The 14,582-nt window shown below is 43.3% G+C and overlaps 1 protein-coding gene across 3 annotated transcripts in view; it reads left to right on the top strand.

Annotated features, from left to right (window-relative positions):
• Positions 1 to 14,582, top strand: part of RABGAP1L (RAB GTPase activating protein 1 like) — a 452,085-nt gene that overhangs the window by 70,858 nt on the left and 366,645 nt on the right. For all 3 annotated transcript variants that reach the window (XM_025196731.1, XM_006017708.3, XM_006017709.3), the window contains exon 11: positions 6,505 to 6,598. In XM_025196731.1, the coding sequence (XP_025052516.1) occupies positions 6,505 to 6,598 (94 nt within the window). The remainder of the gene's footprint in view (positions 1 to 6,504; positions 6,599 to 14,582) is intronic.

Genomic DNA, 14,582 nt, shown 5'->3' with positions numbered 1-14,582 from the left:
GCTCTGGCTGGGCGGGGGGAGGGGGGGGGCAGGAGGAAGGGGGAGGCAGGAGAAAGGGTGCTGCTGGCACAGCAAGATGGCTGATACCTCCTCCCCTTGCTGCTGATGGGGTGTAAGGGCTGTCTCATACAGCCTCACCCCTTGCCATTAATTGGTGGCAAGGAGCAGGGCTGCATGATGGGCAGCCCTTGCAGCCAGTTAGTGGTGAGGGGTAAGGCCACTGGGTGGTCTTGCCCAATCAGAGGTGGAGGGGGTGACGCTGTGCTTAGCTTGTGAAAATGGCTCCCAGCCTCGTGATCTGCATTTGAAATTGGTCAGCAGCTGCTTCCAGTTTGGTAGACCCCTAATCATAAACATTTCAGTACATGGTTATGTCAAAGATATGCCTGGCATGCCTCAAACACCTATTTTTGTCCAGATACAGGCATTTTTTAATGTTTTTGGATTAAAACAAATTCAGGATGCTGCCTCCTTTACCTCCAGCCCAGCTGTTTCTGTTATGAGATCGATAGTCCATGCCCATACATACTCAAGAATAACACGATCCAACATTATGAAAAACAGAAGTGGTTAAATAAAAGCCTTGGAATATTTCATGCCAGTGGTCACAATTCCATAAAGTTTAATGCATTAAAAAAAGAAAGACTCCTAGAAAAAGGGCTGGAAGAGACTGCAGGAAGTAATTTGGTCCAACACCCTGTTTAGATAATCCCAAACAGATGTTTGTCTAACCTTCACTTGAAAAACTTCCAGTGATGTAGATTTCACAAGTTCTCTTGGTAATCTGTTCCAGCGCTTAACCACCCTCATAGAAACGAAGTGTGTCATAATTGAATCTGGAATACAAGAACAGAACATTTTTAGAATACAACTTTTGTTGCTGGGCCCTTTGAAATACTGCTGTTTTCTATGTTTGATTCCTTATAAACTTTGTATGTATGAAGCATCCAAATGAAGGATTTATCTCAAAGGAACAGACCCACAACTGTAAATATTTAACAGGCTGTCCAACTTTTTCACTACATTCTACTCTCTACACATTCTTTGTTAAAACGGTTTAGTAACTTCCTACATTTTTTTTGCTAGAGTGGTGTTGCCAATTCTTAAAAAAAAATCTAAATAGGTTTAAAATCTACTTTATAGTTTGCATTCTAAAGATTTCCCTTTGATCACTATATTGTTGGCTCCACTTTTATTTTGGAACTTGATCTTTTATTAAGGTTAAAAACAAAAAATCATTTAACATTTCTTGTCCATCGCTATAATCTTTTGACATGACCACATGCGTTTCAAATGCTATTATAATTTAGAGTGGGCAGAGATTTCCACAGCTGAAAGTTCTCTCTAGTTTTAGGCTACAGACTTCTGATGCACCTTATTGCGTATATGCCACACACAATCAATCAGATTGAACAATTGATGCAGAAGTCTTTTGAAAATTCCTGTGACACCAGAAGAGAAAAATATTTATATAGGTTTTTCTTTAACCTAGGTATTTGTAACCCTACGACAAACAATTGAAAATTGGCCAGGTCAGATGACCAGTTGTTTGGTTTCCAAAATTTTGTAATATATCTGCAGTTTTAGAGTTTCTTTTCTGCTCTTACTGAAGTTTGTCTTGTGGAGCATAATCATTGTTTGTCTCGGACCAAAATTTTAATTTGTGATTTGTTGTTAGTAGTGGTCCATTAGAATTTTTTTACACATGAAACTTTTTTGTTCTGTTTTAATCAGACTCTCACATAATTTAAAAATCTGTCTCCAAAAAATTTTGCTGATTTTAATTGGCTGTGCTTTGCATACTTTTTGAAGTTTCTGTTTGTGATGGGCTTCAAGTTTGGACTAGTTACATTTTTCAGATTCATAACCTGTCCTATATGAAATTACTTCTTGTTTGTTCCTGAATAGCTGAAGTACTCCCATGTGGTCAAGAGTACTTGAAGAAACCATTTATTCTTTCTCAGACAGAGATAGGACAGTGTTGTAACTGCATTATTTGATCCAGCTGGGAGTATCAGAAGGAAATTTTTAAAGAAAATTAAAGCTTTTAAATATTTTTTAAAAATGTAAGTTTAATTACTTGTTTGTCCTTTTAAGGACTTGATTGTACTTAACAGGCAGTATAATTCCATGGGATTTATTATTAATCCATAATTTAGGACAAGCCATATAATTAGCTTTTTTAGGGTTGACTTGTTTTCTTAAGCCTAGTGTTGTTTCTATTTCTGGTTCCAGTTATTTTATGCAAAAGTGTTTGACCCTATTAAAGTCAAAATTGTGCTCTTAAATTTATGAAATGATGATGCAAGGAGACTTGTTTTAAGGACTAAAACTATACAAACTGTTTATGACCCAACAAATTGCATGAACCATGTTTAGTTTGGTACGAGAAGGGACTGTAGAGCTCAAGTCTTCCAAATTAAGGTTTCGGTTAATGTTGCTTTGATTGTCCTTGAGGTGCAGTACGTGTACCATCTTCATCCTTATGTTTGGTTGTCAGATTTAAGACTGATATGTTTTTATTAATGAGTTGGACTTGGCAGCTGCTAAGATACTGTAATTAATTAGAAACCTGTAATGTGAATCACAGTGACAGTGATGAAGGTTTGGTTAGGACAGAAATCATGCAGGTGTGTTGGACTGATCCTCCTTTCCATGAACTGCTGATGTCTACAATAAATCATCTTGTTTCTAATGTCAAATGTTTAAAATTCTCAGGTCACTGAAGATGTTAGACCAGATCCAAAATCTGGCTGAGCTGAGTTGAGGCAGATATATTTTTAATTTTTCATATTTGTGTTTCTTGGTTTCTTAGGGATAGTTTCTTCCCTGGGAAAGTTTAAAGCATATTTCAGGTTGCTTTAAACTCAGCTTCATTTCATTGCCCTCCATGTGTATAGTTTACTTTCCTGTCAGACTGGTACAGAAGAACTACAAATTGGTCCTGTGATCTCAAACCCAGTATCTTCTGAACTACTAGTTTGTAATATTTGGCTATTTGTTTTTTAAGCATGTTTTATTATTTGAAATAGTAGCAAAAACAGCAGAAGTGTGCAGTATTTTTAGAGGTTGGGAGCAGGAAATAATTGTGCAAATGGTGGCATGCCTTCCTTTGTGCCTGTTGATATCTGGTGTTGTGTAATTTATTAGCATATTTTCTTGCATGCAGCATGCACCTTGCTCCCCAAAACCAGCCCCCTCATATGGGGGGGAGGGGGAGAAGGGAATAGCAGGGAAGCTGCTTTCTTGGCAGGAAAAGCAACAAGCCTGAAAACACTGGGCATCTTTACAGGTGGAGAAAGGGGAAGTGCTTTAATAAGAGCGGCTCTCAGGAGCCACTCTAATTAAAGTGTCTGCAGTATCTCGGAGGGATTACAACTAAAGGTCATTCGACAAGCTTTAGTTAAAGCACTCCTGTTGCCATTTTGAAGCGCAGGGATGCTGAATACATGCGACTCAGGGGCTGCTGGAGTGTGCTAATTAGCATGCTCCATCAGACTCAATTGATCAAGTCTGCTCTAACATATGCTAATTAGCATACATCGTAGCAGGCATCGGGCATGTCTATAGGTGCCCACTGTGCATGCCATGCTGCTGCCAAAATGGTGTAGTTGTGTGTTAACCCTCTCATAGCTATAGCTATTGGCTGAGCACTATAGCTTGTGCCTGAAGCAGCAAGTGAGCTGCTGGTAGTATCCTGATGAGGCTTGTGTGGTGTAAACAACACTTAATTTACAGAAACTTAAAGAACTACTTACAGCAAAGAAATAAGTTGTCAGTGCCCTGGAGCCTAACCTTGTGTGACATTTGAGTAAATCCATCTGGAAACATGGGGTATCCAGGAAATGTGTGGCATTTCAGAAGACAATTTGCCACACTGGGAATTTCCTGCTACCTGCTGGTTCACCCCAGACTGCATCCTGGGATGCCACACTTCCTGGACACACTGTTTCCAGCAGGACTTGCTTTGTCACACAGTTGGCCATGACTCTGGAAATACTCTTTTTCCTTGTTTTCCTCTTTCTGCACCCTGAAAACAAGGTGTGTGTTGTTTGGGGGCATATACCATTTGAGAGAATGTAGTATCTTTCTTCATGATAACAATCAAGGTTTGCTATCTTAAGCTGGTAAAAGCAATAACATTTGGCCACATCATACCCATAAATCCACAAATGTTACTCTGTAGTCAGTTGAGAACTGTGTCAAAGAGCCCAGAGAGGATGGTCAAATGGTTAAAAACCTAGAGTAGCACTGTGGAGATTTCAGTTCATTTTCTAGCTCTCATACAGACGTTGTATGATCTTGGGCATTAGTTCTACATGTGTAAAATTGAGGATCATCCTCTCTGTCTTGTCTATTTAAACTATAAATGTTTTAAAGTAGATTTCTTCCTCATAAGCTCTTAGTTCAGTTCTTGCAAAACTTGAATTCTTTTTACCAAACTCATGACCTTGAAATTCACTCATGAGATTCTCACATGGTTTTGATTGTGTGGAGGATTGGGCCTGACCAACTTCCAAGTGCACATAAAGGGCATAGTTGCATGATTTCCCAGTACATGAAGCACACATAACCTGTATCTTGTAGTTGAGAATGATCTTGACTCACTGTTTTGCAACATAGTTCATTCATTTTTTTGGCTTTCCCAGACAGCCTGCTATAAGAAAAATCTAGTCCAAGTGGCTGAGGGTCACATGCCCCATGGCCTACACCAGTTGGGGCCATGTGCAATAGAGGCCATAGGTCTTCTAGGCTACATGCTGCATATGCATGAGTGCTCCCTCCCTTCCCCACACTGCATTGCATTGTGGGCATAGGTGCTCTCCTTGCACTGCACAGCTGGGTGGGTACCATAGGTGGTGGAAGGCCAGAGCTAACGGGGCTCATCCCCCCAAACTAATTTTGTGCAACCAGTGACAGCAGCAGCACCACAGCACTGCTATCCTGCAGCACCCAGTGCTGCTTGGCACCACCACCATTCCCCGCTGCCACAGTGCTGCACCCAGCACCTCCACCATGCGCTCCTCCACCACTACACAGCACCAGCACATACTGGCCCCGCAATGGCCCTCACCCCTCCTACAACTACCGGTGGGCACTCCCCACTGCACTGCATGTAGTGCCCTGGCTAACCTTTTGGCTGCTTGACTGTTGGCTTCCCTGCTGTGTCATGCCGCATAGGTGTTCCAGGTCACTGGCTTCCCAGTACTATGGGCTATACCACACTGCCCTACTCCACCCTACCTCACCCCACCCCCTGGGGTTGGGTCAAGCAACAGAAGTCAAAGGAGAGAGGGGGAGCCTGGACCCCTTTGCAGTTAATACTGGCTGGAGCAATTGGGCAGTGGTAGCCAGATGGGACTCAGAAGGTCACATGTTAACCCCCTGTGGTCAACAGGACTCCAGTTGAATAGTCCTGATCTAGTCTTATTGTAGGCTTTTTTCCCCTCAAAGGTCTCTGCTTCACCAAACTTCCCTCTGTGAAATAGCTCATGCTCCAGAAGGGGTGGAGAAAATCTCATATTTAATGGTCATTTTGGTATCTGAAATCAATATCACTTATGGCTTCTATGCAGGGGAACAAGAATAGCTCTTTGTGTGGCTCTTTTGGAATAAAATTGATTTGATTCCAGCATCATCACCTGATTTAAAAAATGGAGCTAACTGTACTGAAATAAAATCACTTAAGAATACCATACCTACATGGAAACTATCCTAAAATAGCTATACTGGTCTTTTCCTTGCTTTTCAGTTCTATGGGCTCCTAAGTTGCTTTTAAGAATGGGATTGAGATGTTTAACTCACTTGAGCGTGTTTTTAAAATATTACCATAGCGCATATCTTCACTTCAACGAAAATTTAGTTTACCGGTTTCATACCACCCATTTTCTTTCTTTATATAGTTCTCCATTAAAGCCATTTACTTTTATAGTTCCTGAGATGGTTGCCACTTTGAAGCATTTTTCTCTCCCCATATAATTTCTACTTTGAACTCATACTATCATTTGAGAGTCTTCTGTGAACTCTCTTCAATGAGATGATTTTATCGTGAAGTGTGGGCAGGTTCTTCAGACGAGAACTGTGTATGATATACCATGCAATGTAAAAGAGTAATTTAATCTTCTTTATTTTGAGGGGAGCGTGCTGTCTTACACAACCTGGAATTGAACTGACTTCTTCACAGTTGTGTAACACTGGGAACTCATTTTTAATGTATAGCTGATTGCCCCTATCTGATTTTCTAAATATTAGCTCCCTATTTACATCCATGCTGCATGTTCTCCTAAGTGGTATTTTAAACTTTTTCATGCTAAATCTTATGCATCACTCCTTTGATCAAATCCCTAAGCTTTCCAGATCCATCTGTATTTTACATATTCTTTTGTAGTTTCCCAGTCATTTTTTTGTTAGAAGAAATTGTCTGGCATTTTAAAAAATCTGTTATCTTTGGTAAATCTGTGCATGTGTCTATTTTTCTTTTCTTTTGTTTATTTTTTTTTGCAGAGAGCGATAATGAACTCTCAAGTGGCACTGGGGATGTGTCTAAGGATTGCCCTGAGAAGATTTTGTATTCCTGGGGAGAATTGCTGGGGAAATGGTAAACATTCATTTTCTCATTTAGGTTTTTAAATATTGATATATTTATTCACCTTTCAGAAAAACCAACTGCATCTCAGTACAACACAAGGCCTAAAGTTACATCAGCTTAAGTTTTAATTTATTTTCCTTTAAAATACCCAACATTTTACCTGTGATATACAGTAGTTGTACTGCATGTGGAGTTGTATGTTGCATTTTAACTTGGAACATGATGGATTTAAACATTGTATTTTTAACTGAAAGTTATTTTGGGGGATCTCTGACATGGCTTCCACCAGTGTTGGTCCTTTTGTTGTTCTTAGAGCATTTCTTCACGTAGGAGTGTACCTGAGGCGTGTTCAGTGAAACTCAGAATTTTTTAGTTAGCAGTGTCTATTGGGGCCACATGTGTGTCCTTGTATGCTCTAATGTCCCTTTCTGAAAAGACAAAGGGCCCAGAAGTCCTAACTGCCACTCAGTTCCTTTCTATTACCTGTGTTAGTGTTATACCTTCTATGATTTCTTTTGTAGTGTAGTTAATTGGTTTAGCACTCTTACTGGTTTAGCGTGAGTTTTCTTAGATTTTAATATATATATTTTTAAAGCCTGATGGAAAGAGAAGAAAAAGAGCCTGTGTTTTTGTGACAATACTGAGATCTGAGTCTCTGGCAGAGTTTAAATCTTCAGGCTTTTATGATTTGCCCTGCCTGCAGCACCACATATGCTTCTTTTTTAAGTGTTTTTCATGTTCAGGGAAATATTCCATATTCCCTCTACGTTTTCTGTTTGTAATTATTTTTTTTAAATGCAGAGAGGGTTGCAGTGTTAATGTGAAACTGTTCCTCCTGGTTTTATCAAAAGTTGGTTTTATCAGGTGCTCTAACAAGAAGAGAAGCCACTTTGGAAGATCAAAAATCTCTAGTTGTGAGTGACTTCACACTATTAGCAAATGTTTTGAGCCAGGGGTGTTAAACTCACTTAGCCCTAAGGGCTGAATAAATGGTTTGGGACTGGTCTATTAACCAATATGGTTGGGCTGATGTATGGTGGGGCTGATTTGGGCCCAAGGATCCCCCATCACCATGGTGGTGTCATAACCCAATGAGTATTTGTGTGTGTGCTTCGGCACTGCAGAATTACTTCCCGCCATCTGGAGCTTTCTTTGCACGGTGCAATTCTCAGCTGCAGAGGGAAGGCCCCAGTGCAAAGGAGTTCCCGCCACTCGCATGCAAATTTGTGTCCCACTATTGGCTGTTTCTAAATTATTCCCACGTGGCGGCTAGCGATTGGGGTTCTTCGCGCCTTAGCGATTGGCTTGCTAGCCGTATAAGAGGCTTGAGCAGTTTCCGCCCAAGTCGTAGATCTCCGAGAATCTCAGGAGGATCCTGAGAACCCCGATTCCAAGAATTCCGGGAGAAATCCGAGAGAATTCTGGCAAGGAGTCCACGATTACCTTGTGGATTTCTACGTAAATCTCGGACCGAATGGTGGTTTGATCAGCCATCAAGAGTCTCTCCCCGTCACCGAACGATCCCTGACGTATCCCTACCCTGCGCGCTCGTTGAGAGTCACAGCTCGGACTCTCGTATCGGTTCAGAGAGCTCTCATCGTTCGAGTTTTCTTCTTTTCTTCTTTTCTTCTATCTACAACTGTAACCAAGCAAGTTTTCCTGCCTGCACCGCGACCATCTACGGTGTAAGTAAAACAATCTTTAATCAACCTCCACGCATCAGTGCCTAATTCTAGTCCGCCGTGCCGACTTCCCCGGCCCACGTGCCTGGGCTGCTGGCCACAGCCCCTCGGCCCCGACAGGTGGAACCAGTACACAGGGCAACTGCTCTGGCTGGTCCAGGACTCAGCGGGGAGAGACCTGACATCCTGGGTGCTTGGCTGCTAGTGTGGAAACAAGCTTTGGTGCCAGGCTTCTTCCCATGGTGCTGTGGGTGCTCCAGCACTATAGCTGTCACTCAGGCACTTGGCTACCACCATGGAAACAAGCTATGGTGCTGCTTGGGCTCCAACACTAGGGTCCAATGCCAGGTGTGATTGTATAGTTAAAGGAGAAGAACTTTAAGAATTGGGAGATTTCTCTCATAGACCTTGAAGCCCCATGCTTAGGCTAAGACACGGATAGAGGCCTCTGGTAAGAGGAGAAGAAGGATCTGGCTTTTTCTCAGGTGATGTGCTTAGATGCAGGAACCACATTGTACCACCTTGCAGTTCTTAAAAAAGATCAGTGCTGTATTAGTTTTACAGTTGAAAAGATGATGACTCTCAGTGGTCTGCAACCAAGAAACTCTTTTCATAATGATCACCAATCTGGCTGCAGTGTCAGAAGCACAAAGCTGTGAAGAGGCAGAAGATTTGTCTTGGTAGGTTCTTTATCTCTGTGAGGATGAACTACAGAAAACAGCGAGTTTCTATTTCTCATCTGCCACTGTTGAATCTAAGGAATCAAGTATCAGACGAGTAAAAAAATACTGTCTTGTGGGACACTGAGCACCTGGAGCATAGTTTTATGGACATTTGGGACTTCCTCTGAATCCAGAATTTTATTATTAGCAGGGAGGCTGTCTGGATGAATTTTATAGACAGGTTCTGCTTGTAGGCTGTACACAAGATTTTGATTTCTCAGAAGAAATGTCTGTCTGCAAAATACATGCCACAAGTAAAAATGCTTTTCTTTGTAGTGCATTAAGAACTGTGTTTAGTGTGAAGATTTATCCATATCAGTTTTTCTGGAGCATTTTACTAGTGTGCTCTTAAAACACATCAATCTCTTAGTTTGTTCTGTGAGTATGATCTGTTGGCACATAATCTACCCATAAAAAGTTGTTCAGTTTCTTCTCAACCTCTATTTTCTAGATTTTATAAATATTTGGTTTATGTATTTCCACAGATTAAGGAACCATTTCTGTTTCTGATTTGGAACTTGAATATAGTTGATGGACACTCCAGTTGAATTAATGAAAGCATGATCTTTATTTGAACTTTGTTAGGACAGTACTTTTTGTTGCTTTTCTACGCAGCCTTCAGAGTGGCTGAAATTCAAGCTGTAATCAGAGGAGAGAGGATTATTCTGGGTGCTGCTTTTATTTTTGTTATAGACATAAACTTTCGAGTATCATGGTAGCCTTCTTCAGGCCTCAGGAAGGGTACTGTGATACCCAAAAACTTGCCTATGTCTATACCAGTGATTCTTAACTCGGGTGCTACAGGACCTTGGGGTGCCATGAGATCCTTTCAGGAGTGCTGTGCCATCCCCATTCCCAAATCAAACTCCCCCCTTACACCTCTCTGTTTTCAGGAGATGCTGAATGAGGCTAGACTTGGCTGAAGACAGGATCCAGGTTTCTTTAGGATTGAGGGGAATGCATCTGGCTCTCCTTTCTGGTAACAGGGAACAATCTATGCTGAAAGTGTGAAGCAGAAGCTGGGGAAGGGGGAAGGTGGAGTCAGCCTTTCATTCCCAACCCTGGTGGGAGGCCCCACTCCAGGAGGCTCTTCCAGGAGAGAATCTGTGACCAGGCCTGGGACAAACTAGTAGAGAGTTTGCACCGCATCACACTGTACTGCCCAGCCAGCCAGACCCACATTGTGTTGCCCCAGCCAGCCAGATCCTTCCCACTGCAAGGACCCAGCCGCCCTTCAAAGGTATCTTCTTCCTGCAGGAAGAGCCTCATCTCCCCCCATTTTGTAGGGCTTCCCTTTCGCTTTTATTTTCCCATCCACCATCTCTCTCCCCTCCCTTTTTATACTGAAAATGAAGCTGGGGAGACTTGTGGCTTTATTATGAATAGTATCACAAAGCCGTCTCTCCAAGAAGGGATATTATTCTGTATTTTAAAAAATTCCTATTTCTAGACTTCACACTTAATTCCTTAAGTTCCATTAGACACCTTTACCCTTCATCTTTGCTTCCTGATTGCTCCAAGGATAAATACATTAACGATTTGGGGTGTCCAGACCCTGTGGTGACAGAAGCTATAATAGTATCTTTCTAAGTCAGTGATTCTGAATTGCCAGGCTCTAGCATGGGTTTAATTTATATTACAGTTATCTGTGTATGCTTTTTCCAGTATGTTTAAATAATGCATTTCCAGTCAGATTATTTTTTACAAAGTGTAATAAAATGGGGTACCACTAAATTTTAAAAAGTGTTGGAGTGCCTTGAATCTAAAAAGGTTGAGAACCACTGATCTAGACCAACCATACAGTTGGTCCACTGAAGATATCACCCAAAAGAATTCTTGCCTCTTGCTATGTCAGGTTTACCAAATACTGCTCTTCAAAAAGATACCGTAACACTCCAACTAGACCCTAAACTTTTACTAGAAATAGTGTGGGATTTGCATTAAAACCAGTTATTATTCAGAGACTAAATTCTACATGTTGTACCTTTGCTGGACTACTATCTTTCTATATCTATAGGACAGAGCATTCTGATAACTCTGAGATCCTTTGGGAGCAAATAAGAATCAATCTGATCTTCAGATCTCAGACTCCTAAAATGAATTATGGGTTTCATTAAGATTGACCATTCTTCTTGAGTTAGAGGCCTTTTCAGTAGGGCTCAAAGTTGTTTTTCTTAAGTGAAGATCTTGTTCCTGAAATCTGTAGAGCATGTACTTAAGGATTAAATCATATGTTTACCAGTCATTACCCCATTGTCTGAGCTTCTAGATCAGATACACAATTTGCTCTATAGCAGGGGTGTGCAAAATATGGCCCATGGGCTGGATGCGGCCTTCCAAGGCATTTTAGACAGCTTGCAGCAAGTCTCTTGACCCCGCCTGGCTCATATGTAGGGGGTAGCCCAGGCCGTGGTGCATGTGAACAGTCCTGCCGCCCCCAGGCCTGCAGTGGGACTGAGGCAGCATGAGAGCTAGACTCAGCTTCCTGGTGGCAGTGGCCCCTTCCAGCCATTATCACTGGATCCAGCCTACCTGACCAGATACTTCAGCCCATCTGCCCCCCATCCACACTGGGGATGTTGGACCAAGTGGGTGGGTGGGCACCCCCCGGCCTGTGGCAGTTCACCAAAACTCCCTAAGTAGCCCTCCAGCCCAAATAATTGCCCCCCCTGCACTATAGTAATTATTTAGGTAGAGGCTCAAATCTCTTACCTGCCTAGGTAAGAGGTATAACTTGCCTACAGTAAAATCCATGTGGACAAATGCTCCGAGAAAACATGTGGATTACTTACTTTATAGTAATTGGAGTTCTTTAAGGTACCTTTGTTCAAATCATTCTTAGGATATGCTCTCCTTCCTCCTTGTGCTGAGGTTAAGAAGAACTTGAGCAACTTTCCATAGGCAGATTATGTGTCAACAGGTACAACCCCTACTTGTGAGAATAAACGTGGATATTAGGTAGCTATATAAATATCAAGACAGGTGCAATGTTAAAATTCAAGAAGTAATCTTAAAATAGTTCAAATGGTAAAATAAAAGATGACTTGCAATATATAAGAGAATATTTGAATATGCTTTTTGTCCATATACTGTATTTGCCAGAATCCAAGATGACTTTAAATTTAAGATGATCTCCCCTCTCCAGTAATTAGATTCTGTGCATGGAAAATTATTAATTTTTTTATATTTTTTATGTATAGAGTCTGATTAGTAGAAGGTAGTCTTAAGGTAGTCTGTATTGGGGAGAGCAGCAGTGGTGAGTGAGGGCCAGAACCCCCATCCCTTGTGCTCCCCACTCCCTGCCTCCTGCACCCCATGCTCCCCTCTTTGCAACCTGCCCCTCCCCTTTGCATCCTCTGCATGCCCCCCACTCTTCATACCTTCTGGTGCAGCTCTGCTTCTCTAGGGCAGTCAGCAGCAATGTGGCACAAGCCCAACCCAGCCCTTCACCCTCCTCCCTGCCCCCACCTTAGCTATGCCTGTTCCCCTCACTCCTTGCTCCTCCTCCCCTCCCCCCGCCTTACCTTCTGCTACAGCTCTGCTCCTGCTGTGGGAGAAACATGATGAACACTTAATGGAATTTTCATAGTCCTTGGCTATTTATTGAACTTCATGCTATGACTGGATAGGTAACTTATTTTTTGGTAATTTTTTACTTATAAAATGTGGAGTCTAAAAAATATCTCATAATATATTCTATGTATTATTTATACAGCTCTTGAAATGCACCAGAGCTATATAAAAGACAGCCCTTTTTTCTAGGGAGCTAAAGTTCTGCGTATGGTTGCATCATAAAATATAGACTAAAATGGCAGGGTGGACAATGAAAGAAGAGGAGAACTACAGAAAAAGAAGAAACCTTGGCTAGAAGGGTGGATGCTTGTTATGTCTATAGGGAAAGTGTATGGAAAGCCTTCAGTAAGAGGATATAGAACTGTGACACAAGTGAAGGATATGATTTGTAGAGGTGCACTGATATATTGGTACCATAACGAATCAGTAGTGATAAAAGGGAGATTAATATTATCGGCTATCAGCTTTTTTTGGCCAATGTAGCTGATAATGTCACTGAATAGATATAATATCCCTTCTGGCCAGGGCCCCTGGACACCACATGCATGCATGCATGCATGCAGCAGCATACATGCATGTGACCAGGAATGCAGCTGGGTAGCATGGAGAGCAGTGCCCTGCAGGTAAGTCTGTGGAGGGGAAGGGGTATGGGGGAGGGGCAGATCAAGGCACACACTGAGGGAGGGAGTGGGATAGGGGCAGGGGCTGGAGGCACTGCCCAGCCATGACAGTGAGTGGGACCCAGAGTGGGGAGTGGGATGGAGCCGTGGGCACCTTGTCCGGGGGTGCAGGATGAGGTGAGGAGCTGGCACAGAGAGGTGGGGAAAGGGAGCATGAGGGGAGGAGGGAAGCTCCCTGCTGCTGCGCCCACCCCCCGCAGAGGCATGGGGGGGCATGTGCGCCCCCCCTGCAGATTTGTGCACAGGACAGATGCAGGCTGGTTGCTATGGGCTCGAGGCTCTCTGCTCTGCTGCCTTTCCCTAGGGATCCCTGCGTCAGCTGCGTGTCCCCTGCCCACCCAGCAGCAGTGGGGGTGGTGAGTTGTGCCTCCTGCTGCCAGGTGGGCAGAGGGGCGTGGCTGGTGCAGGGCCCCCAGGGCAAAGATAGCAGAGTGGAGAGCCCTGAGCCCACAGCAGGCAGCCCACGTCCAGCCTTGCTCTGCTCGGCTCTCCTCTCCTCCGATTACAAGCATCCCCACGCTTAAAAATGGTGGTGGTGGCACTTGAACTAAAGCTCATTTGATGAGCATTAAGTTCAAGCGTGCCCGTTGCCATTTTTAAGCTCCAGGTCACTGATCCACAACGAGCCACCTACAGCTCCATCCCATTCCCTGCCCTGGCCCTGTGTGGGCAGTGGCTAGGCAGTGCCCCCAATTTACCAGCCTGGCTGGGCAGTGCCCCCAGCCCCTGCCCCACTCCCTCCATCACGATGCAGGCCTCGATCTGTCCCCACACATCCCTTCCCCTCCACTGACTTACCTGCAGGGAGCTGCTTTCCATGCTGCCCAGCTGCAATACTGTAAATCGGTTATCAGATTGGTATTGGCTGATATGCCTGATGAATAATTGGCTATCAGTATTGGCCACTGCTCACATCTCACCAGGTTGAGTACAGCCTGTCCACCCCATCAGCCAATTTTTTGGGCGCGCCCCATCAGCCAATTTTTTACCCATCCAACTGTGTAGGCATCAGTGCCATAGTCACTTAATTTATTGATGAGGATGGGGTGAGAGACAGTGTCAAAGGCCTTCTTAAAGTCTAGAAAGACTACGTCCACGGTGACACCATCATCCAAGGATTTAGTCACTTGGTCATAAAAGGCAATCAGGTTGGTCTGGCAGGACCTGCCTTTGATGAACCCATGCTGATTGCCCCTGAGCATGATCTCCCCTGCAGGCCCCTCACAGATGTACTCCTTGATGATTCTCTCCAAGATCTTCCCGACCACCGAGGTGAGGCTTACAGGCCTATAGTTACTTGGGTCCTCCTTCCTCCCTTTCTTGAAAATTGGGACCA

Source organism: Alligator sinensis, unplaced genomic scaffold (genome assembly GCF_000455745.1).
Source record: "Alligator sinensis unplaced genomic scaffold, ASM45574v1 scaffold31_1, whole genome shotgun sequence".
Classification (NCBI taxonomy): Eukaryota; Metazoa; Chordata; order Crocodylia; family Alligatoridae; genus Alligator; species Alligator sinensis.
Note: the sequence above shows the minus strand (reverse complement) of the source record. Positions and strands in the feature narration are given on the sequence as shown.